The 26,346-nt window shown below is 39.6% G+C and overlaps 1 protein-coding gene across 1 annotated transcript in view; it reads right to left on the bottom strand.

Annotated features, from left to right (window-relative positions):
- MYO3B (myosin IIIB) overlaps positions 1-26,346 on the bottom strand; it is a 636,303-nt gene that overhangs the window by 354,905 nt on the left and 255,052 nt on the right. Inside the window, exons 10-21 of the mRNA XM_036744020.1 lie at positions 25,628-25,724; positions 24,283-24,399; positions 23,140-23,244; positions 21,258-21,341; positions 20,253-20,455; positions 17,361-17,459; positions 16,843-16,957; positions 5,812-5,938; positions 5,441-5,651; positions 3,990-4,137; positions 1,962-2,115; positions 219-307 (exon numbers count right to left, since the gene is read on the bottom strand). Of these exons, the coding sequence (XP_036599915.1) occupies positions 219-307; positions 1,962-2,115; positions 3,990-4,137; positions 5,441-5,651; positions 5,812-5,938; positions 16,843-16,957; positions 17,361-17,459; positions 20,253-20,455; positions 21,258-21,341; positions 23,140-23,244; positions 24,283-24,399; positions 25,628-25,724 (1,549 nt within the window). The remainder of the gene's footprint in view (positions 1-218; positions 308-1,961; positions 2,116-3,989; positions 4,138-5,440; positions 5,652-5,811; positions 5,939-16,842; positions 16,958-17,360; positions 17,460-20,252; positions 20,456-21,257; positions 21,342-23,139; positions 23,245-24,282; positions 24,400-25,627; positions 25,725-26,346) is intronic.

Genomic DNA, 26,346 nt, shown 5'->3' with positions numbered 1-26,346 from the left:
GCAGCTCTCTAGGCCACCCCTGAGAAAAACTGTTTCTATGCCAGAGGCAACTTTTGTGATCTATCCCACTGCGAAAGTTTGTGAGTTATGATTACTGATTCAAGAAGAATTAAGAAAGGAAGAAATCTGCAAGCAATTTCACAAACTCTGCAGACATGGCAATATAGCTGCTTATCTCCCCTTAAATTCAGACCCAATAACAGTCCAACACCTTTTACCTTTCCAGCATAGTGCTGAATGCCAAAGCATAGCTCCACTCGTTTTGGCCTCCAGAAATATTTACATCGCAGATTATCTTCAAATTTATCTGTTTAAAGACACAAGCAAACAATAGTATAAAATATCCTTGAGAGCATCTGGATCAGGCTTCCCCCTTAAACCAGTCACAGGTGCCAGCCAAGAGTGCCTGAAGACCTAAATAAAGAGAATTAGGACTAGGTCTGAGAGAGTCACTGCACTTAGATTAGAAGAGAAAGATGAGGCTAGAAGGGGGGTATTTCTGTTGGGCATTTTTTCTTTGTTGCTTTGTCACCTGTTTAGGTATCTGGCTAGTCCAGGGGCAGGGAACCTTTGGCCTTAAGGCCTTGTGGCCCCGCCCCTGGACTAGGCAATATCTCCCAGAGTTCATGGTTTCCCAGTATGCTGCTTCTCTTGCTCTCCCTAAGAACTCCCCACAAATGTTTTTTTTTTTTTTTGTGATACCAGAAACATCACCAATTTGCTTCAGGACAGAAGTTGTCCCCAGGGAATGAAGATAATGTGGGTTTTAATCCATCTTGGCAACATACAAGATTTATAGGTATTCAGGGAAATTAATAGAGGTGACAACAGACAAACTTTTCAAAAAATGTGGAATGCAATCTGCTAGGTGAATAACCTCCTCCAGTAAGGGAAAGGATAGAAATATTCATTCATTCATTGAGTCTGTCATCAAGTATTTACTAAGTACTTGTCAGGAAAAGAGAAAGTGCTGTACTAAAAAACAAACAAAAACCTTCAGTTCAGTCCTGTAGACATTTATTGAGCAATCACTATTTACCAGGTACTGTGTAAGGTGCCAGAGATAAAGAAACAGAATGGTCCCTGTCCTCAAGAAGTTTATGGTATACTGGGGGTTGAGAGGGCACAGCATGAACATAGTTAAGTAACTACATAATATGTACAATGAGAGAGAGAGAGAGAGAGAGACAGAGAGAGAGAGAGACAGAGAGAGAGAGAGGGAGAGAGAAAGAGAGAGGGAGGGAGGGAGGAGAACTACCCAAGAAATATATATAATAATTCTGGCATATAAATATGAGTGTTTAGACCATGGCCATGTCAGTGAGTACAGAAAGGAAGGTTAGGGAAAGAGACTGAACCTGGGATTTCATTGATCTAGGGAACGCCCAGGCAAGGAAATTCCCTTTACCAATGCAGGTCAGCACCTTCTCAGCAAGAGAAGGTGAAAGACTTCCATGGGGTCACACAATCAGTAGGTGTCAGAAGAAGCACTTGGATGGAGTTCATCTTGATTTTGTGACTGGCTCTCTGTTACTGGGCCATGCCCCCTCTCAGAAAAGATGGGCCAAATCTAAAGGAAGACACAGAAAGATTTGCTAACTGGGTGTGGGAAGGGAAAGAGGAGTCAAAGATGAATACAACTCTCAGATCTTGGTGACTGGGATTCTTCTGGTAGCTCCGTTTTCAGAAACAGAAAAGTCAGAAGAATTTGGGGTGGGTGGGTGGAAAAGATGAGTTCAGTTTTAGACATGTAGAGTTAGAGAAGATAGTTGGGCATAAATATTGTTACTTGCTAAATGTTCTAATTAATTTTAAAGGGGGCTACATTTTATACACACATTACTAGCTGAAAAAAATTACTAGGTATGTAAAGCCTTATGTTAGATCCCCTTGCCTTGAGGATGTGAACAGATGCCACATTCTGGACCGAATGTATACTCCTTTCTTGAAAAAATACATACCAACTAATGTCAGATCTGTTGCCTGGGGAAATCTGCTTTCTTCATCAAGGAGAGAAAGCAGTCCCATTGGTTTCTGGAGAAACATATCCAGGAGAGGGCGATTGTCTTCATATTCCACTACGGGGGCATCAATTCCTTCATTCTGATACTCCATCTGTTGGAAGATTTAGTATGAATACATACAATCCCCTTCTCCCCCACCCCCATTCCTCAACACTTGACTAGTCAAGTTTCAAACAACATAGTATTTTACTGTGAAGTTTCTAAGAGGAAGTGAAGCATAGTGAGTTAAAGAGGCAGCCTCAACACTAGGAAGCCTGGCATTCAGGTTCCATCTCTGACACACTGACTGTGTGACCTGGGCAAGTCATTTAATTTTTTAGTGTCCGAAACAAGTCTTTTAGAGAAGGTGCTAACATACATAGGTAGGGGAAATTCCCTTATCTAGGAATACCTTGTATCAGTGAAATCACAGGGACCAGATGGTCCCTGTCATTATCTCTGTCAAATTTCTAGACAGCAATAGCATTAAACTTTCTGTGACAAATTGCCACTGATATTTGTATGCTCTCTAATGCACAGAAATGTTTGTTTGGCTCTACCTGTTAATGACTTGTAGGAAACAGCTGATTCTAGATAAAAAGGGGATGCTTGTCTATTACTCCCAAGAGAGATAGGGTGACACTGCATTTTTAGAATAAAAAACAAAGAGGAGTCAGAAGGACAGCTAGAAGAGGAGGGAGGCTGAAGAGAGGAGAAAACCTTCTCCTTAAGCATCTGATTTAGATCAGGAGGTAAGATTTCTCTTGCAATGGAGGCAGTCAATCTAACCTGAGAGCCTCAGAGAGAGAAACAAATTTCTCACAGAAGCAGACAAAAAGATTTTCGACTGGGGATAGATAGGATTGGGAGTTGGTAACAGAGATTGGGAGAGGAGAGAGCCCTGGGAAGATTTATAAAGAACAACTGAAGAAAGCTATCAGAATTTTCTCCAAAGCTGGACCAAAGGACACTTGGTATTTAATTTAGGTTTTGAGGATGACTTAATAACCAGTTTATGTGTATCTCATCATCATTTCTTTCCTTCTCTCTTTTTTTGGTGAGGTAATTAGAGTTAAGTGACTTGCCCAGGGTGACATAGCTAGTGTCAAGTGTCTGAGGCCACATTTGAACTCAGGTCCCCCGACTCCAGAGCTGGTGCTCTATCCACTGTGCCACCTTGCTGCCCTATCATGGTTCCTTCCAGTAAAGTGGTTACTGCTATACAAGAGAAGACTGGACAGAATGTATAGAATGCAACTGTAGAAGGAAGGGTATTCCAAAGGAAGGTCTTGGTAAATTCTCTAGCCTAGAGACAAGAGCAATCCTGAGCCATGGTGAAAGCAGGAAACTAGTAGCCAGCTCATTGCTATACCCAATACCTTCTGTTTTACTTACCATCAGCCTCATAGGACTCAATTCATATGTCTAGGGCACTAAGGAGATCCACTGCCCCTCTATGGAACACTACAATTGGGTAAGACCTCTAGCAAGGGTGGGTATTGAAGGCAACACAATTAATGGCACGGGGACACTGGTGGGGTATTGAGAGCATCAAGGGGCTAGGCCCTGCTTGCAAGCTCATCAATCCCATTTTAGATAATATCTTACATATTTTTAATTAAGTGGGGGGTGGGGAGAGACTATGATCTATGGAATTAGTCCACAAATAGAGGCATTTTGTTTTGAAGGAGGATTTAAATAATTGGCTTGTCACCAATTCCACACAAGTAGGAAATTGCACCTTTCTAAAGAGAGCTAGACTTCTCTATTTGGGCTAAATTTAGACTATTTACATGTTCTTGACAGGAATTTTCTATTAAAAACAGAACCTCCTCACTAGCCAGCCCATTTTCTCCCAAGTCTTCCCTCCTCAGCCTCTCTGCCAGAGTTTTTGCTTTGGGCCATAGGCAATTTGGAGGGAGTTTACCATCTCCTATCCCTGTCACTTCCATTATCATATTTAATTATTTCAGATTTCAATTTTACCTGCTCAAGTGCAAAAATGTGTTGGTTGAAATAGTACTGGATTTGCTCATTGGCAATGTTGATACAGAGCTGTTCAAAGGAGTTTCTCCGGAAGTTCTCAAATCCAAAGATATCCAGAATCCCAACATTCATCCCACGCTCTGCACGGCTGCACGGGAAATAAACATGATATCTCTCACAAGGAGAAAGCATGTCTGGACAGCAGTTAGAATGTTTATAAATATTACATGTTACATGTTCACAAACATTACGTGTTATATTACATGTTTACAAGCCTGTGTACATGCATAGAAAGAACAGATACCATGTTAAAAGAACTTGGTATGCATGGAGAAACCATATAGAGATGATATAGTCTGTCTGTCTGTCTGTCTCTCTCTCTCTCTCTCCTAGTTGCTGCTGTTTTCCTTTCTTTTTGGTCTACACTTATGACTTCAATAGCAGGTGCCTATATCAGGCAGGTATTCACCTATAATGTATAGTCTTTGGGGTTACCTGGAGTACAGAGAAGTTGGAGGCAAAATTTGAATCAAGGCCTTCTCAACTCCCAGGGTCAGTCCTGATATTGCTACACTGTACTGTCTCTCATTTACTCCTATGGGGTTTGATGCTCATCTCCTTCTACTACATGACTGACTTCCCCGAATGGGTGTTACCTCAGACAGACTGAGACCTGCGAAAGACCTTAGCTTAAAAAGGTCAAGTTCTCCCACTGCATCCGGGGCCATTGCCAGTTGTCCTGACCTATGTCTTGCCACTGGACCCTGATGACTCTGGAGGAGAGAGGGAGGCTGATAACTTTACATAGCTCTGCCTCGCTTAAATCCAATTCACTTGCAAGTCAAGATGTTACCCTCCTAAAGTCATTGGTCCTCTTCAAGAACGAAGGGTGAACAACATGGGAAGAATAAGTTATATGCTTCCCTTGGGAATAAACGCAGTATGGAATGAGACCTCATCAACTCATTGTAAATAAGGATATAGCCAGCTATGTCTTACTAAGAAAAACATCAAGAACAGATGATTTCTGCTTTAAAATTCAAAATATATGTCTGTTCTTTTACCCTGAAAAAAATCAATAATACTATCTTCTGAGCAAACCTCTAAACTCTCTGTCTCCCTTCCTCTCTCCCTCCCTCTCCTCCCTTCCTTCTCCTTCTCTATCCCCTCTCTCCTCTCCCTCTCCCTCACCATCCTTCTCTGTCTCGCCCTCCCTGTTCTCCACTTCTCCCATTTTCCCCTCCCCCTTCCCATACCTCCTCCTTCTCCCTCTCTCTGCTTCCACTCTCCCCTCTCTTTTTCTTTTCCTGTGCTTCCCCCCGCCCTCTTCCCATTTCCCCTCCCTCTGTCTCTCTCCTCCGTCTCCCTCAGTTCCACTCCCTCTTCTCCCCTCCTTCTGTCCCCTTTCCCCCACACCTCCCCCGCACACACAGAGGTACACACAGACTTGCCATATATTTTTGTCTGGCTGTAATAGTGTGTTGATGCGATTTACAATCCAGCTGAAAAGCCTCCCATACAGGGCTTTCGACATGGCGTCTCGAACGTCAGCAGCTTTGTCCACAGTGTTGGTGCGGATGATAGTTTCCCCTCTGGTGACCACGCAGTGTGAGGTGAGAGCTTCCTGGAGTTCCTCTGAGCTGATGCCAAGCAGGGTGGCAGCTAGAATACAACAGAACCCAGATGTGGGCCCGAGCCCAGGGCCTTCAGAAACTGTCACAAGCCAGGACAGCTGCAGCCACAGTAGTAGTAGTAGCAGAAACAGTAGTATCATTAACATGTACTAGGAAAATATAGGGCCTAAGCATCATCAGATAGTTACCGTTTTCTAAGGCCACCGAATTGGGAACTTCACTCTTATCCGTTTGGTGTTCCGAAGAAATTGATGCAAACTCAATGTTCCCAGTGTTCAAAATTGCTGCTAAGATTCTGTACACTGAATGTACCTCCTGAAAAGGACACCAAGAACCATTTTTTCTGAGTCATTATTAACCAGACTAAGTTAACACTATAGTTCTCAAATTCAGATTTTTGCATTGTTTTCTTAAACAAGGAGAAAAACAACTGATTTTGAATGTGATTTTTATGGAAGGGTAGGGATGTACCTGTGATGCCATGAGGTTGAGCTGTGGGATCATAAATCTAGAATTGGAAAGGACTTAGAGGTCATTTAAACTACATCCCCGCATCTCCGGCCGAATACACATTTTACACGTAAAGCCCAGGGAAGTTAAATGATTGGCCCTAAGCTTCATTCCTCTCCAGGATGCCCTGCTGACTCATCTCCATAGGACTTAGTCTACCTTGTCACAGGAATCTCTTTAACCTACAAGCTCATTTTGTCCCCGGACTGCTTCTCACTTTGGAAGTATCCTCGACCCTGAAGCCTCACCTTCCAATTGGCTGGTTGCTTTTTTCCCTATTTTAGGGAAGAGGCCCAGGCCAAAGATGGCTTTTATTCTTCTTCAGGCTACATTGCTGCTGACTCAACTCCACAGGACTTTCTCTGCATTTGCCTCTCCTTCCCTGGTACATTCCCCTTCACCTCTTCAGCTCCCTTTTAATGTTGTCTTCCCTGTTAGAATGTGAGCTCCTTGAGAGAAGGGACTGTCTTTCTTTAGGCTTGTATTTGTGTTCTCATTACTTAGAACAGTGTCTGGCACATAAGAAGATTTAATAAATGCTTGTTGACTGACTGCCTTACTACATGGATAGTAAGTATCAGAGGTGAGATTTGAACCCAGGTCCTTAGACTCAGGAGTCTTTGCTCTGCCTCATGGACCCTGCTGCTTTGTAATATATGGGATATGGGAGTGGAATAAAGAGCTAAAGGGAAAAGGGTAAGCCCCCATTTTCATGATGGTACAAGCAAATGACATGGGTGTGAGAAATTCATTTTTTTGTTCCATTGTATTCATAGGTTCAGAGATGGAAGGCACCTTAGAGATTAATTAGTTCAAGGATTTTATCCTCTTTTGTTAATCTCTTAGAAGGTAACCTGTATTAACTCTTTTCTTAACCTCCTGGAGATAGCCTGGTATTGCAGTAGAGAAAGCTCTGGACCTAGAGTAGGGAAGACCTGAGTTCAAATCCAGTCTCAGATACTTACTAGCTATGTGACCCTGGGAAAGACATATATCCTTGCCTAACTCAGTTTCCGCAACTGTAAAATAGGGATGATAATATCACCTATTTCCCAGAGTTATTATGAGGATAGTGCTTGACATACAGTGGGCACTTAATAAATGCTTATTCCCATTCTCCTTCCATTTTGTGTCTTGACCTTTTCAGCAGTGTGGTAACCCTTGTAGATTTCCTCTCAGAATGATGTTTTTAGTGCATACAACAAAATACAAAGCATTACAAAGAAAACCAATTATATTGAAATACAGATATTAAAAGAGCAAATTCAAGGACCCCAGATTAAAAACCCCTCACCTAGTCCAGCTTCCCCACTTTGCAGAAGAGGGACCTGAAGCCCAGAAGAGTAAGTTTCAGAATAAGGATTTAAAACCCAGATTTTCTGACTCTCTCCCACACCATGTTCTTTTCTGCCTGTTTTTCTGTAACCAGCAATTGCAGAGCCAAGAAATATTTCCAGAATAAAAACACTCAGGCGGAGATCTATATTAGTGCTAAAATAAACAGCTCCTAAATGATGATGCCCCCATGCCTACAGCATTCAGATAAGCCTTTAAAAAAGAAAAAAAGTAGGAGCCAGCCCGTCTCCAACAGTGCCATCTGCTGGCTGCCTGGTAATATAGCAAAGCTAAATGAGGATTTTCTTTTTAAAAGGGTCTGCTCCAGGAAAATATCAAATTTAAATGAAAGCCCAAATGGCCTGCACTGAGTTACTCAAACTACTAGCTTAGTCATATAACTTAAGCAGTTTGGAAAAAAATTGTCAAGATCCACAGTGGTAGTGGCTAGTGTGTGTGTGTGTGTGTGTGTGTGTGTGTGCACACGCGTGTGTGTGGCAGGGGTGGGGGGAATACTCTTGGTATATATGCATTTTAGGGAGATGATTTTACTGATTCCTTACAGCATGTGGAAGTCTCGTGGTTCAAGCTCTCTACTGAATTAAGCTATAGCTTCACAGTCTCTAATTACTCAGTTCAGTTTCATTCACTTAATCACATTAAATCAGACTCCCAGGTTGCTTTCAACTCAAGTCAACTCAAATCAATCCATCAGAAAGCATTTATTAGGTGCCTATTATGGGCCAGGTGTTATATTAGGTACCAGGGAAACAAAGGTAAAAATGAAATATCCCTGCCTGTAAGGAGCTTGTATTCTATCAGGAGATAAGTATGTATTAAGTATACAAGAATAACCCAAGTTCCAAAGCCCGTTGGTATGCCAGAGCATTAATCTCCACGAATGAGGAGGGAGTACAACTTTTGGGACTTGGGTTATGTACAAAATAAATACAAGATAATTGTGTGTGTGTATGTGTGTGTGTGTGTGTGTGTGTGTGTGTGTGTGTGTGTGTGTGTGTGTGTGTAAAGACTAGGAAAGGCCTGAGGACAAGTGAGTCTGAGCTCTAGAAGGAGATGAAATTCTAAGAGGAAGAGGTAAGGAAGAAGTGTATGCCAGGCAGTCAGGAGAGTTACGTGAAAGGGTGTGACAAGGAAATGTGGTGGGAGGAACAAGAAAGCCAGGATGAGAAAGTAATCAAATGTACAAATGAGCCTAGGTTAGAGCAAGGTTGTGAGGAGCCTTAAACGCCAAACCAAGGAGTTTGCATTTGATTCTAGAGACAGAGCTTTTCTGAGCAGGGGAATAACATAGTGAAAACTATGCTTTAGGAATTTCACTCTGGCAAGTGGAGAACCGAGAGGCATTCATTAAATACCTACTACAGCAGCACAATGATTAAAGAAGAGAAACAAAGACAAAAAAATAGTCCTTGCACTCAAGGCACTTAACTTAAACCTCAGAGAAGTACAATGAGCATAAAAATAAGTATAATACAAAGTAATTTGTGGATGGAGAGAACACAAACAACTAAGGAGAAGGGATTATACATGGCTTCATGGCAGGGGAAATCCCTGAATAGAGCCTTACAGGGAAGACAAGGATTCTGATGGGTATTGATGAAGAAGGATCTCATTCCAGGTAGGGGGGACATTTTGTTCAAATACATATTGAACAGGAGATGGGGTATCCATTTTGGGAAACAAGCCCAGTTTGGCTAAAACATAGTTTGTAGAGAAGAATAGCTTGAAATAGGGTTGGAAAGGGAGGTGAAAGCCAGACTGTTCAGGGCTTTAAATGCCAGGCTAGGGAATTTTCATTATATACTAGAGACAATGGGAAGCCAACTGAAGATTTTTGAGAAGAGGAGTGACATGGTCAGACTCATGCTTTGGAAGATTATTTTGGCAGGTATATGGAAAATGGACTAGAAAGGGGGAGAAACTGGGAATGGTTTAGTTTAGTACTACTATGGTAGCACCAAAATGGTACCAATAAGTACCAATAGTACAATAAGATCATTATATTAGTTAACATCAGAGGAGATGAGAGCTTGAATTAGGGTGGTAGCATCATTACAAGTGAAAAGAAGCTACATCCCAAAGAGATATTTTAAAAAGGGAAAAGGGCCTATTTATACAAAAATATTTATAGCAGCTTTTTTCGTGGTGGCCAAGAATTGGAAATTGAGGGGATGTCCATGAATTGGGTAATGGTTGACCAAGTTGCAGTACATGATTGTAGTGGAATACTATTGTGGTACAAGAATGGATGAGCAGGATGAGATAGACTTACGTGAACTGATGCAGAGTCAAGTAAGCAGAATCAGGAGAACACTGTACACAGCAACAGCAGTATTACACTATGAACAACTGTGAATGACTTAGCTATACTCAGCAATGCAATGATCTAAGACAATCTCAAGGGACTCATGATGAAAAATGTCATCTGCTTCCAGAGAAAGAACTGATGGTATCTGGATACAGACCGAAGCATACTATTTTTCACTTTCTTTCCTTCTTTCATTTTTTTGGTTCAAATTTTCTTCAACAAAATGACTAACATGGAAATAGATTTTACATGACTGCACATGTACAACCTGTATCAGACTGCTTACAATCTCAGGGAGGGCTGAAGGGCGGGAAGGAAGGATAAAATTTAGAAATCAAAACTTTAAAAAATCCAAATGTTAAAAATTGTTTTTACATGTAATGGGAGGAATAAAATACTATTCTTAAAAAACAAGTAGAGAGAAGGATATAATAAAAAAAGATGTTGTGAAGGTGACATTGACAAAATTTAGCAGCTGACTAAATATACTCGGGTAGAGGGAGAATGAAAAGGAAAAGATGACTCCAAAGCTATGAACCTGGGTGACTGGGAGGAGGAAGAAATAAGGAATTTAGAAGAAGGGTGGGGTTAGGATCCAGAAATGATCCATACTCCTTTCACCTCTGTGACACTGCTTTCCATTGGTTGTGTTCACCCTCTGTCTGACCACTCTTTTTCAATTTCCTCTGCAGGATCATTATCCATCTCCCAGTTCTAACTTGGATATACTCCCAAGGCTTTGCCCTGGGCTGTGTGTGTGTGTGTGTGTGTGTGTGTGTGTGTGTGTGCGTGCGTGTGCATGTGTATAGATGTATATTGTGTATAGATGTGTATGTGTATATGTGCGTATACATACATATATATATATATATATATATATATATATACACATATATATACTCTGCTACTTTATGGGCTTCCATGGGTTCAATGATGTGGATGACCCCCAAATCTATGTATCCTACCTTATCCTTAATCTTTCTTCCAAACACCCAAGTCCCAACTGCTTACAGGCTTTATTCTCTTGGGTGTTCTATCAGTTCCTCCTCCAAATTCCTGTATTCCTGTTGTGGGCACCACCATCCTTCCTTCATGCCAGTTTGCAAATCAAACTTTTTCTCAGCTCTTGATTTTCCATCATTCTGTGTGTCCCAAGTCTTGTGGATTCTGCCTCCACAATATCTCTCATTCACATCCCTTTCCCTGCTGATATGATCTCTTCATTGGTTTCACTTCCAGTCTCTCCCCTCTCCAATTCAATTTGACATTTATCAAAATAATATTACTGACAAAAATTTGACCATTATGGTCAGTCAATAAATACCTACTATGTGCTGAATGCTATGCTAAACACTGGGGATCCAAAGAAAAGTAAAAGACAATCCCTGTCCTTAGGGAGCTCACAGGGGAGATAATATAAAAACAACTACGTCCAAACAAGTTTTATAGGAAAGTAAAGGAATAAGCATTTATTAAACACTATGTGCCAAGCATTGTGCTAAATGCTTTACAAATATTATAAAATTTAATTCTCACAATAACCTTTGGGAGGTAGGTGCTATTATCATCCCCATTTTACAGCTGAGGAAACTGAGGTAGCTAGTGGATAAGTGTCTTGCCCAGAGTCACACAGCTAGTAAGCATCTGAGTCTGGACTTGAACTTAAGTCTTCCTGACTCCAAGGCCTAAGTTCTATCCACTGTGCCACTTAGCTGCCCAATTTACAAAATAAATTGGAAATAATTACTAGAGAAAAAAGCACTAAATTAAGGGAAATTAGAAAAGGCTTTCCAGTAGAATGTGGGATTTTAGCTGGGACTAGCAGGAAGACAGGTAATCCTGGAGTCAGGAGATGTAGTATCTTGAACAACAACAAGGGGTTCACTGTCATTGGATCGCATTGGATGGTATATAGAGGGCCGGAGATCTGACACGTACTATGTGCCAGGCGTTGTGTGCTAGCTAGGCACTGCAGATACAAAGACAAAAATGAAATAGAAGCTTATATTCTATTGAGGAAGACAATAGGTATCTCTCTCTCTTTCTCTCTTTATATATATATATATATATATATGTATATATATGTATATGTATATATGTATGTATATACATACACACACACACATACACATACATATACATATATACACAGAGAGAGTAAACACAAAGTTATCCCTAACCACCTAAAGAGCCCTTGTAGCCTGAGTCTGTGTACCCATTCCCTTCATAACTTTTCAGGGATATACAAAACACAATTATATCTTAAAGATAACTACCATCTTATCCTGGGAAATCCCAGGATTAGATTAGTGGATTACATTTAAAAAAATTAAGCTTCCTGCTAAAAAGTTATCACTTGATATGAAACACAAATACATACACACATGATATCTATCAAATTTATATTATGATTATTCCTGTCTTACCAACTCATATAGAGGTGCCATACTGTACAATGTTAGACTCCTGGGATTCCTGACTTGAAAGGCAGACATCTGTGCATGGAAAACAAAAGGGACTTGCAGCTGCCTGTAATTGCTAATTACTCCCCAGTTTGTGAAAGAATTTCAAGACAATTTCTTGATGCTGATGATTGCCTTTTGCCAGGGCAGTGTTAGATCTGGCTATAGAAATGGGTGGAGAATAGTGTATGGAGCAGGTGGAGAGTGAAGCATGATCAGAGAATTACTATTGTGGTTAGAGTAATTGAATTAATGCAAAGAGTAGTGATGTGAACCAGGAACTATGAGATCAATTGAATGATGATTAGTCAGGACTGGTAGTTTGGGGCATGTACAGGTGTAGACCCCTGACAGTTTGTGAGTTAGTCTGTGTGCAAACCCCTGGAGGATTTGGTTTATCCCATGATTGAAACTTGACTTGAAGGAGCACAGAGAGAGTAGATATTGGTGCTAGGCAGAGGTTGACACATTCCTCCACTGGTGGTTAAAGCCTTAGGAGGATGTGTGGCTCAGTCACAATATCAGCATTTGGAGAAAAATAAGGAGAAATTCCTAACCCGCGAGGTATGTGGAAGACATAATTCCAAATGTCCCTGAAGGCACCTGCGGATATTAAAGTGGACCTGGGTCCTGGAGGGTGATTGAGGAGTGGTGAATATGTGTTACTGGGTCATACTTTTTGGATGGAGTATATGTCTTAATTTCAAACAAATAATTATACAGGAATACATCACCGAAAATGGAAGACAGACTCACAGATCTACATCATAAAGATTTGGGGACAATTTGCATTGGAGCAGCCTTTCATTTAAAGAAAGAGGCTGGTCTCTATTGGAGGTATTCAGTCACAGTAAGAGGCTTTTTCTGAAATCTTTGCTTTGCTGTTAAGAATTCCCTTGACGACAATGACGACGACGATGATGATGATGATAGCTTACATGTATGTAGCACCTTATAGACAATAAAATACTTCCTACACATTGTCTAATTTGATCTTCCCAACAAACCCATAAGGTAGGTGGAGTATTATCCTCATTGTATAGATGAGGACAAGTAAGATACAAAGAGGTTGTATGATTTGCCTGAGATCACATAGCTAGTAGGTGCCTAGAACACATCAAGATCTGATTTTTAAAATTTTGAATTGTGTAGTGGATAAAGGGCCAGCCTTGGAGGCAGGAAGGTGTGGATGTACTACCACAAGTAATTCACCCAACCTTTGAGCAGCCACAAAAGTTACTGATGAGGGGAAGGGTACAAACATTTATTAAGTGTCTACTGTGTACCTGGCATTATGCTAAGCACATTAAAAATATTGTCTCATTTGATGATGACTTACTAATCTACATTGATTGAAGAAATTTCTATACAGTGGGAATTCCTCACATTAATGAAATCTCAAATTTAGACAACTCACCAAAAAAAGAAAAAGAAAACCAAAAAGACTGTTGTAAGGACCTGATAATAAAGTAAGGAGACAGAGGGAAAGAATGCTTGGAAGGACTAATGGGTATTATAGAGAAGGACAGGGACTTCCATTTAGTTAAGATGATTTAAATAGTAACAGCCAAATAGTGTGACAGAATTTTTAAATTGACTCATTAATTTATCTCTACATGATGCTGGAACTGTTAGTTAAAAGGTGCAAAGTTTAGTCAGTTGAGCTATTTGATATGGGAAGTAGCAGGGGAAAGGAGAAGGATTAGGAAAGAGGCTTGATTGAAGTTACCTGAATCTTTGTGAATCTAGACAACACCTGGTTTATTCCTATTTATAGACATGACTTTAGGTAAAGTAACCCCTCACTACAGTAGACCTGTCTGTATAAGTACATGAATCTGCAGGACCTGGGGTTAGAAAGAGAAGGTCATTTGGGAAAAACAAACCAAAAAATGGGACCTTCCTTCCCACTGTGGATCAAAATAAGGTGAAGGTGTATCCTAGCATTTTACATGGGAAATAGTCAACACACACACACACACACACACACACACACACACACACACACACTACCATCCTTCATAATGTACTCAACAGAAATTGAAGTAAAAGCATTTTTTTACCATTTTGCAAAATCTATCAATTTATTATTTTTATTTCTATTTTGCATTTTTGTAACATTACGACAGCTAAAGAACTGCTTGACTTTTCTTTCCAGCTAATTTCTTTTCTTTCTATTTTTTGCTCTCTATCTTGTCCAGGCAGGAACAGCAGCTTCTCATGGGACTGATCCCACTACTGATTGACACAGGAGATTTGACCAGCTCTGTTTCCATCCTTGGCTAGTTTGTCCCTCCTTAGGCAGCCTGGTGGCCCTCTGCTCACCATATTAGTGCTAGATTTAATACAGATACCTGATTGACTTGATCTTACTGCAGCTCAGAACTCCCAAGATCAAGGCTAGTGGATACTAGCCTCAGCCTCTTCCAGTAGCAAGTACTATAAGTATGCACCAACATGACCAGCTTCAGTTAGTTTCTAATCTTACTATCACTGTGCATCTCCTCTAGGAGATGGAGCTGTCCTTTTTGTAGGACTCCACAAATCTCTGCCCCCAGACTTGAGATCTCCATTCTTAAAACATCCCTTTAAGGAAATGTTAAACCTATCGCACAAGACTATTTGAAACTATATTCTTGCCATTGTAATTCTTCTTAGATTCTTTCTCAATATTACTTTCTAAAAGTAGCATTACAAATTAATAAACATAAAGCTCTTTTAACAGATGCTTGAGTGTGTTTAATTGTTCCCTTCTAAAGAGTCAAGGGAAAGATATTTCTATTTTTACCTAACCTTTGGGAATTTCCACTGTCAGTCAGTTTAAAGTCTGTGGGAGGCTGACAGTGCAAATTAACAGCTGGCTAGAAAGAGGAAAGGTATTATTATGATTAAATCCAACCACACAGGGGAGTAAAGTCCCAGCCAAACTCATTGGATTAAAGCAGCAGTCTTTTGTAGAGAATGACTGTCCCAGGGTAACTGGGGTGTCTGGCAATCTCATCCCTTAAGATTTAACACTCCCTCCTAGTGCCTAATCTCTCATTTCCTTTGTTGGAAAAGCAAAAGAATATATATAGTTTGCGAAAACTATGGCATGAAGCCCAGAAACTGTGACATGAATATATCACAGAATAATATTTTTGCCCAGGGTTATAAATATTTTCTGTCACCTCTAGCATATATTTAATAGAGACAGTCTGTATCTTATACGATAAGAGTAGTACGACATTTGCAGATACACTAAAAAATGGATGACTATATACTCTCACAGAATTAACTTACTATGCACAAGTTTAAGGGGCATAAATGAATTTGTCTTGGTGCCCAAGAAGTTATTTCTATAAACATCCCTGAGTATAAACTAGGCAACAAAGTACTCTCATAAATGATTCAATTTAATGGCTACAACAGCCACAAATATGGGAAAAGATAGCATCATTTAATGAAAATGGGGTTCTTTCAAAGTTTGCTATCACAGCTAGCTTGCATTAATGAGAATTCCAAAATATAGAGACTTATGGTGCTCATAATCCAATCCCTATGGTATTCAGAAAGCAATTAGCTCGTTGTGTCAGAAATGGGTATCTTGATCTCTAAGCCAGCTAAAACAGAGGACACAGCCTGAAAAAGGCAATTTTGGAGAGACTGCTAGCACTTCCATTTCTTTCAAAACTTGGAAACAACAGAGTTTAGTACCTAGATAACAGTAGTACTTTCCTAAAGTAAGAAGCTACTATATGGCCCACTTCGCTTCCTGTTCTGCTCCTTCCTCCCTGCCACGCCCCTCCTTCCAAATGTCCAAAAGACTTGCCTTGGGGTCTGGGCATTATGCTTCCCTGGGACCAAGGTGTCCCAGTACAGTCAGAACCACCATCACTCTGGCTCATATTTGCCCCAGATCTCTAATATAGCATTTCCCAAAAGGTTTTTAATGGAATGTGAATAGAGGTCCCATCAGAAAGGAGGGTGGTGAAAAGGACACATTATATATGTCAATCATTTTTTTTATGTGAAAATGGTATTAATTGCCTTTACTATGTTCAAAATTCCCCCAGGTCTCTCTTCATCCTTATGGTATTTTTCTCATCTGTAAAATAAAATCGTTGGCCTCAATTAGTGGTCCCTTCAAGCTCCAAGTCTAAAATGGTACAATCCTGTTGCGTATTTCAAGCCACCCTCTATCAATTAACAAGCATTTATTGAGTGTCTACCATGTACCAGGGATGGTAATGCACCCTAAGGATACTAAGACAAAAGTGAAGAGCTTCCTGCATTTGAGGAGCATTCTTGAGTTACATTCTAACAGGAGAGACAAACCATATATAGATATATACACAAAATATCTATAGGATGGGTGGGGGAAGAAAGGCACTAATAGCTGGGACGATGGAGAGAGGCTTAATGTAGAAAGTGGAACTCGAGCTAAGTCTTGAAGGAAACCAAGGATTCTCAAAGAATGCAGAATCTGAGGGTTCTCTCAATCTATTCCAAGCTCTCAAGGTATAACATGCCATTTGGAGGGGCTGTTCTACAGAAATACAGCCTTCTGCTACTTGAGGAGTTACCTACCGGCAGCCACTTACCTCATCAGTGAACCCTATAATCTTAAAGCAGTGCTGGATTTCTTCAAATTGTTTTCCATATGACTCTTTAGCAATAATATCTTCCATCACCCTTCCTGTCTCATTATCTATGTACCTAAATGAAGGGGAATGTTACCACACAGTATTAGCTTTTGTCTAAAAAGTTGCACCCCAAATACCATACATGCCTCGACCCATTTTCTTGCAGGTGTATTTGTCTAAGAGACTATAACTGCCAAGTGGAACTAATTATGCATGTAGCTGGGTTATTTGGGTGCAATTGAAAATTTAATCCCTCCATAGAAAATACAGGCAGTGAACTGTAGTCATTGCCACGTAAACGTACTTTGAGGGGGGGGGTGACTTTTTAAAAGGGAATATTGGATTACCACCTACCCCTAAAGTCTCAGCTAAATAGACTTTGTAGTTTCAGTCAAGAAAGAATTCACTAAGCATTTAAGTGTTTGCTCATTGCTAATTACATTTTTATTTAAGTACAAGAATCACGATATAGTTACCGAGGAGGCTTTTTCTCTGGCAGACTGTACTCAGAAATTTTCTTTTGGTGATAAAGACCAGCATAAATATAGTAAAAAATGTGAAAATTTTTCTCTCCTCTGGAAAAAAATGGAATATTGTTAAAGTGATATTCAAGAATTCTTTGCAAAGCATAATTTTTTTGGATTTACACATTGGTTCCCTACACAAGGAGGTGAAATCCAGGGCTGTGACCCTACCAAGTTAAACTTATCCTGGGCAGAGCCTACCCAGGTTCCTCCTGTACTCACTCCTACTTAGGCCACCACTCTACCCTATAGTCTTGGGTCAACCACTTTCTTTCAACACTTTTCTGGTCTCAAGAAGACAAGGGTATTTCCTCTTTGGAGTGCCAAGTCTACCTCTTTGGCTCCCGATTTTTAAAAATACCCTGACATGGTCATTTTCCTTACAAAAAGACTGGCTCTTAATCTAGAAAACCCTATCTGCCAGTATCTCTTTCCTCCTAGTCCTATTCTATTCCTGGTCTTTCCTTCTAGGTACATTCTATTTTTCCTTTTGCTTAGAAGTTAATCGAGTGAACTCTGATGCCTGAATCCTCCCTCCATGTACTAGACTCGCCATCTTGGCACCAGCTATCATGAGCCTCTTCCTGAGAAGCAGTATTGTATAGTAGAATGAAAACTCGAGTTGGATCTGGAGAACATGTGCATGAATCCCAACTCTGCCACTTAATCTCTGTGGGATGTTAGGCTCACCACTATGCCTCTCTTGTCTATTTCCTCATCTGTGAAATGAGAGGGTGGGACTAAATGACCTTTAAGGCAGAGTTCTTCATTTTGTGTGTGTATCATGGACCTCTCTGGCAGTTTGGTGAAGGCTAAAGATTTTTCCTCAAAAATAATGTTTTTAAATGCATAAAACAAAATACATTAGATTACAAAAGAAACCAAATATTAATGAATATAATAATGGACATTTTTTTCCTGTTTCAGTCCACAGATGTACTGTAATAGATCCATGGCCCCAGGTTAAGAACCTCTGCTCTGAGGTTTCTCATGGCTCTAAATCTATGAGTCTGGTGTGCTTTTCACCCTTTCTTCTATCTTTCTAAATTCAAAGTTCCCTACTTCATGCTGCTTTTCTCATGATACTTTTGGTCCTGAGTCCCTCCTGCCTCCAGTGAAAAAGCTCTGACTTAGAATCAGAAAATCTTGGTTCAAATTTTGACTCTGAAAATTATGACCTGTGAGACTTTGGGCATTAACAATGATTCTCATTTATAAAGCACTTTAAAGTTTACAGAGCATTCTACCAACATCACTGTGTTTGTGAACCTCATCAACCTATGAACTAGATGCTAGATCATTGTTCACATTTTACAGGTGAGGAAATTGGCTTCCAGAAGTTAAATAGCTTTCCCGTGGCATCTTGTCACTAAATTTTTGTTCTGTTTTGGAAAATACAATTTTTAAAATAAAAACATGGGACTTATATTAATGAGTATCAGTAATAGTGATATAACCAACATAAACAAAAGCTTTTAAAAATTTTTTAGAATATAAAAGGTTACCCAATTGTTCTTAAGAGCACAAAGGGAAACCAAGACCAAAACATTTGAGAACCACTGAACTATGCCATTTTGCTTTTCTCTAGTCCTCAATTTACCCATCAACAAAATAAGGGCAGAGGACTGAAGTGATCTCTAAGGTACGTTCTGGTTAAATATATTGTTCTATGGTCCATTTTCCATTATGAGACCCTGAAATCAATCCTGGCCCAGGTTTCTTTAGGTCATTAGAGTAGGTCATCATGTCTCTGCTATACATATTTACCTTCATAGACATAACAATCCCTACCAGTTTGAGTCTATTGTAAAAATAGAAAAATATATCACATTTATATTTGAATGCAGAAAGCTGTGGCTCTCTTCTCATCTGGGGTGAATCCCCAAGCTTTCCTATTATCCTGGATGGCAGAAGAAGAAAAGTACCTGGCAAGACTACAAGGGGCAGTGGACCTAGAATGCATTGAGTGAGGAATACGAAAGAAGCATAGTTATACTTTCCTGCTCCTTACTTCCTTTTTGTTTGATTGACATGGAATTCTGTGCTCCTGGGGTGGGGGGGGGAACTCTTTATACAGGATGTAAGTAGGTGATTTGCAGAATACAAAGTGGAGATTGAAGTTTTTAGAAGGAAGTTAGCAGCATTGGTGAATGAACGAACCCAGGGTGGATTTTGTTGATAAAATGGAAATGTAAAGTTTAATAGTTTTGATTATTATATACCTGGCTGTGCTAATCTACTAGACAAGAGCCATTTGGAAATACAACTTTGTACATTGCTCTGCACAAACGTTGGACAAGGAAGTGCTATTGGTTTCTAGCCCAGGAAAGAAAACTACTGAGGGCTTTTCTTTAACCCAAGAGGCTGTAATACATGTGATAATGGAACCATAAAAAAACAACCATAGTTTATGCTCATATTCAAGGGACCTTCTAGTCTTCTACAAAGGCAAATCACAACCTCTCTATACCTTGTCATCCTAATTAGGGAGTTAAGTAAGAAAAGTTAAGTGACTTGTCCATGGTCACACAGCTAGTATATGTGCCAGGCAGGATCTGAATCCTGTCAATCAAGTCTGATTGACTTCCAAGTCCAGCATTGTATCCATTATACCAGGGGCAGCTGGGTGGCGCAGTGAGTAGAGCACTGGCCCTGGAGTCAAGAGTACCTGAGTTCAAATTCGACCTCAGACACTGGACACACTTACTAGCTGTGTGACCTTGGGCAAGTCACTTAACCCCAATTGCCCTGCCTTCCCCCCTGCAAAACAAAACAAAAACATTATACCATGCTTATATAATCTTATATAAATAAGGATTTTAAAAGATCAAACATTGTACTTACGCAGCTTGTTTTATAACTCTGGACTTTTCCAAGAGGTATTCAGAAATTTTTGCCCCCATTACAGCTCCCGTTGGTGTGAACATCATTTCCAGATATTTCCCAAAACGACTTGAGTTGTCATTGATGGCAGTGCAGGCATTGCCAAATGCTTCCACTAAGGGGTTCACCTGGAGTATTTTCTCTCTCAGAGCACGGTTGTTGGCCTATACACAACAGAGAAAGGGCATGAAGAACTTCCAAAATGAACACACTTGCTTTGTGCATTCACACCCCTTGTCCACCTAAATTCTCCCTATGATGTGAGAAGGAGGCTCCAAATGTGTTACTAGCAACTAGTTGTAGAGAGTGACTTATCCACAAGCAGAAAGCATGATCTTCCATAGAATTATAAAGCTGGGAGGTAGCCACACCTTAAACAATCCTAACAGATGAAAGACACAGAATACTGGGGAAAACCTCCCTCAGTAATCTACTGTTTAACAAACCCTTTACCATTAGGAAATCCTTCCTAAATTCCCATTATGGCAGGTTAAGCCTCTTCCTTCTTGTGTCTGCAGCTGGCTACATATTATATTAAACCTTCAGCTATCTGAAAACCATTGTTTTTAAGGACACTTTTCACCACCTTGAAGCCAAGGTGAAAAATTCCTATTCCTTCAACATTCCCTCAAATACTTTATTTTTCCATCCTTTAAGTTATCCCTGGGGCATTACCCCAAACACTCTCTTGATACTTTTGCCACTTTTACTTCCTGATGTTTTTATTTAAAATTTGAAAAATTTAATTGCATATAGCAAAGTTCACGGGGCCCCTGTTTTCTGTACTACATGGGAGAAGGTGGTATATTGGTAGCCAAAGAGGAAAAATCAACACAGTTGTTGTGTTTATGTTGTTTTTTTTTTTTGCAAGAGTAAGAATAAGTATTGTGTGTTTCTTTCTTTACAAAATACTTGATCTGCAATACCTTCTTATCACTTATCACTTATCACACGAAAGATAAATACCTTTCCCAGGAAGGTCAAATGCTGGACAATCAGATGGGCACTTTCTGTCTTCCCAGAACCACTCTCTCCACTGATGATAATGCACTGATATAGTAAACAGAAGGTCAAGTAGAAAACTCAGGTTATAATCAACAAATGTGGATGTTCAACTGCGATTTCTGTATAGAATCAGGTCAGCATTAATTGATAAATAGTACACATCTGTTTTCTTTAATCCCTTATGCAAATCATAATTCCAAAAACTCTAAATGACAAAAAAAATTCAAAGCAGAGAAAAATATAAGAGTAGGAAGACAATCCAAGGACAAGGAGTTAAACTAGGCTCAGTTAAGTAATAAAATGCTTTAGGGAAGAGGTGTTAAACACACAGTCAGCCAATGTGGCCAGAACCAGATTAAAATGTAATTGAGAATATTTAGCAAAATAAATCAAAATACAATGCAACAAAGATAATGTTACTACAAGGTTTTCTAAGTCAATATGTTACCCACAGGAATCCTGATGTAACAGTGATAATTACTATAATAACTAACATTTCTATAGTACCTACTATGTGCCAGGCACTGTGCTAAGCACTTCACAATTCTTAGCTCACTTGATTCTCACAAAAATCCTGGGAGGTATGCACTATTCTCTCTTCTTAAAAATGCAGTGATACATCACATTTTAATTTCACAGCTTCAGTGCCCCATTTTACAGATGAGGAAACAGAAATATAGAGGCTAAGTGACTTGCCCAGGGTCCCACAGCTAGTAAGCATGTGAGACTGGATTTGAACTCAGGTTTTCTTGACCCCAAATCCAGTGCTCTACATACTGTGCCATCTAGCTGCTCAGTTTAGTTCTCCCCATTTCTATTTGAATTGGACACCACTGCTCTAGAAGATTAAGGAAATGGATCAATCTCTAGTAAGAATATGATTTTACATCCACAGATAATTTCTCCACTTAGAAATTCTCACCTCCCTTCCCCCTTTGAAATTTCTGAGAGTTCCACATGTGGTAAGAATCTGGTCAAGGATTCCTTGCTGTCTCTAAAACTCACTGAACGCAATTCTTGCACAATGTAGTTTCCCTGGACACAGCCTCATCCTGATGCTCAACAAACCTGGAAATCTTAGCTAAGCTAGCTTTCCTTTAGTCTGACCTCAAACACAGGGAAAATTATTCTCTTCTTTAAAAAAAAAAAAGAACAGGAATCCATTACATTCTAATGTCATAGCTTCAAACTTAGCTCTCAGGACAAAGGAAAGTAAAGTCAAGGGTGGTCGGAGGTTGACTTTTTCACAGCTGTGACGTTGAATGTTTCACCACTGTAAATGGAAAGCCCATAAAATTAAAATGGATGATCTGTCTGTTCTTAACCAGCCAATAGTTGAAGGTTAGTACAGCACTTTCCCAATTCCAAAATCATTTGTCAGCAGCCACGTTAATAGGAGTGGTCACTGTTAACCATGTAAGAAAAAAAAGGCCCTATTGTAACAATCCTAAGATTTTAAAAAGAAATAATTCAGTTTATATGGTGGTACATCGTATTCTTATTGCAATCATCATTATATAATTGTATTTGTATTGCTCTTGGCCCTCATTATATTCCTATTAGACGTGTCTTTACTATACTGTGCCAAGGGAAATGAATGCTCTTTGTGTAAATGCTTCATATTTCCCAGGAAGTATTTTCATGTTCTCTGCTCTTATGACCTTTCCAGTACTGCTGGATTTCACTGGGTGATGGCTTTGTTTGCTATATTCTGTCACCAAGTAGGATGGAAGGCTCTTTGGACAATGAGCAAGTAGCAAAGTGAATGCTGGACAGAAAGAAGCAGGGCAGACCAATGCGTTCCTGTCGACGGCACGAGAAAGAAGGCGGTATGAAGTCTTACCTGGTCTTTGCTGAAAGTTACCATGCCTTGGTAAGCAGCATCTGCTGAGGCAAATATGTGGGGGGGATTTGAGGAGCGTTTCACACCATGATACAGTTTGGAAAACTGCAGAAAGGAAAAAAACATATAAAGATGGATGACCATGGGCAGGCATTCAAATCTTGCCTCTGACACTGCCTGCGTGACTTTGGGCAAATCACTTAATCTCCTCAATTTTCTCATCCAAAATGAGGGAATTGGACTAGATCTCACTCTCACTAAATCTGTAATTCTCTATAACAATACATCTTTATCCAAATCCTGAAACTTAAGAGTCCACAACTTGATGCTTATGGCAGGCAGGTAGCACAGGGGATGCAGTGCTGGGCTTAGAGTCAGGAAGACCTGAGTTCGAATGCTACCAAACACTTTCTAGCTGTGTGACCCTGGGCAAGTCACTTCACTTCTATTTGCCTCAGTTTCCTCAAATGTAAAATGAGAATAACGATAGCACCTACCCCCCAGGGTTATTGTCAGGATCAAAGAAGATTACATTTGTAAAGTGCTTAGCACAGTTCCTGGGACATAGTAGGTGCTTAATAAATACTTTTCCCCCTGATTGCATAGCCAGACCTTAAGAGTCTATGCCAATAGCTGAGAGCCCCAAGTATGTGTGCCTGGCCTTGTACTGTCCTTTATCAAAGCCTTTTTTCCCCCTAGTCGTGTGGTTTAGTATGTTTCATTTTTTAATATGATTAATCGTGTTGATTGTTTTCCTAGTGCTGACCCATCCTTGCAACCATGGCATAAGTCCCACTTAGTCATAAGGGATAATTTCTTGGATCAGTCCCTGTAATCTGTAAAGCATAATTTTGTTTTAAATTTTTGAGTAAATATTCATTAATGAAAAAAGTGTTCTTTCCCTTCACCTCTCCCACATTTGGAAAAGATCTAAAGTCATTTAGTAAAATATCTGTTTTAAAAGTCACCATGACTCCTAGCATGCAGGGATCTAGTTTAAGAAGCAACAGCTACAATGTGCAGTATGCATTCTTTAAGAAGCTATAAATAAAAGCTGTACTTTTTCTTCCTTCCAGGTTTTCTCTGCTGATTTTCAAATTCAACAGGCTAGAGGAGTGGCACAGACCTGGAGGTATCTCTTACCTGTGGGGAGTATATGCTGAGATTTTGAAAGGGGTTTAGGGCTATTAAGATGTCTCCAACATATGTATAAATCTGTAAGTCTGCATAATGTTTTTGCAGCTGGTGAATAATTGTATCCTGAAAAGAATAAAATATTTTAAGTGGAAAATTAAGTATACTGTTTTCTGGTTAAGAGAGAGAGTCTATGAGAAGTATTGAACTTAATTTTATAATTCTGTGGTTCTACTATTCTGCTACTTAAAAACAAGTGCATTATTTTCCCCCAAACTTTTACTGGTATACATGTTGTAATTGCCCCAGAATGTGGGTTGCTTGATGTCACATAATTTATTTTGTCTATTTGTGTTCAATGCCTAACACAGAATCTTGCACCCCGTAGAAGACTCTAAAATGTGTGATTTATTGAATTAGATTATTAATGTGAATAATGTTTTTTTCTCAAAGACAAAGTTGCCAGATTAAATCCAAAAGTTATTTTCCTTATGACAAATAGACATCCACTAACAAAGAAAGGAAATTGAGAATGAATTTGAAAGGTTTGCATATGTTTTGGACTTTGTAACAGATTTTGAAATAACCAAGGAAGTTTTCCTTTTTCCTCTTTCTTTCTTCCTTTCTTTGTTTCTTCCTTCCTTCCTTCTTTCCTTTCTTCCCTTCTTTCCTTCTTTCTAACCTGCTGTGCCTGATTAAAACTTTCCACTTAGAATTTTATTTAATAGGAAATTCCTGTTGATTAAGCACACACAAAAGAAGGACTTTATTTCGTCATGCATTCTACTTCAAATTTATGTTGTAGGGATGGAGAATTCAAACACTTCTTTATCATACTTCAGTGATTTAGGCATTAGAGTTAAGGTTTCCCAGAGCTAGAAGATGCAGGTCTCTTGCAATTAACAGCTCTATTAAACATGCATATTTTATACAGGGTTTATCACAGTTTTCATTCTAGAATTCGAGCTATGCTAAGCTCAATTTTCCCCTAAATACACGATTCTTCTTTAAGAGGAGGAAACAACAATCCTGATTTTCAGGGATAAAGTTGCAAATTTTATAAAACAGAAAATAATTTCAGTGGATGTCATCCATCATTCAGGCCTACGACAAAATGGGATTTATTGAAACTGCTTTTTTTTCTTATCACTCCATAGAATATAAATGAATACATAATATAAGATCATAATCATAGTGCCTAGTTATTCCCTCAGCTTCATGCCAATGCTACAAACAATTAACTTTGATGTGACTTTAGTTGAAGGAAGCCTTCAAAAAAAAAGAAATGAAAAATGAATTCATAGGAAATAATGTCCACAAGCATGAGGATTCTCTCTCTCTCAGGGCACCATACCTCATCTAGAACCTCCAGATTGACCAAATCATCATCCAGGGAACATTTTTCAGGAGCTTCCAAATGACAATGTCTTCTGGTGTACATCGTTTCGTGCCTGTGAATTTGCATCAAGGCATCAGTGTTTATACAATAAACTGGATAGCTCACAAGAAGAAAGCATTTCATCCAGAAGGCAGATACAGTGAGTGGTCAGAAGTCTTATCTTAATGTACTTTGAGAGAAAGGCTTTGTCAAAGCAGTGGACACTAACGCTGCCAGCCTCTAGCCAAACTCCTCTGTTCCTCATTCACGGGATTCGCCACCTTCCATCCCTGTGCCTTTCGTACAAGCCATTCGCCATGCTGGCAATTCACTTCCATCTTACAGTCGGCACATGGAAGCCCCCTCTTTCTTTAAGATACATTCAGACACCATCTTCTACAAGAAGCCTTTCCTGATTTCCATCAACTGCTGGTGATCTCTCATGGAAACTTGGACTTATATACTGTGTGTGTATGTTTATATTTATGTAGTATATATCTTTATATATACTTGTCTCCCCCATTAGAGGGATGAAGGAATAGGGAGATGGATAGATAGATAGATAGACAGACAGACAGACAGAGATAGGCAGACAAATTTAATTCAATGGGCTGCTCATTCAAGTGCATGCTTTCTGAGCAATATGCATTGTTCATTCATTTTGTTTTTCCACTGTAGATTTAGGAAATGGCTAA

The sequence above is a fragment of the Trichosurus vulpecula genome, chromosome 2, assembly GCF_011100635.1.
Source record: "Trichosurus vulpecula isolate mTriVul1 chromosome 2, mTriVul1.pri, whole genome shotgun sequence".
NCBI classification, from domain to species: Eukaryota; Metazoa; Chordata; class Mammalia; order Diprotodontia; family Phalangeridae; genus Trichosurus; species Trichosurus vulpecula.
The sequence above is the reverse complement of the archived record's forward strand: the minus strand, read 5'-3'. Positions and strand labels throughout refer to the sequence as shown.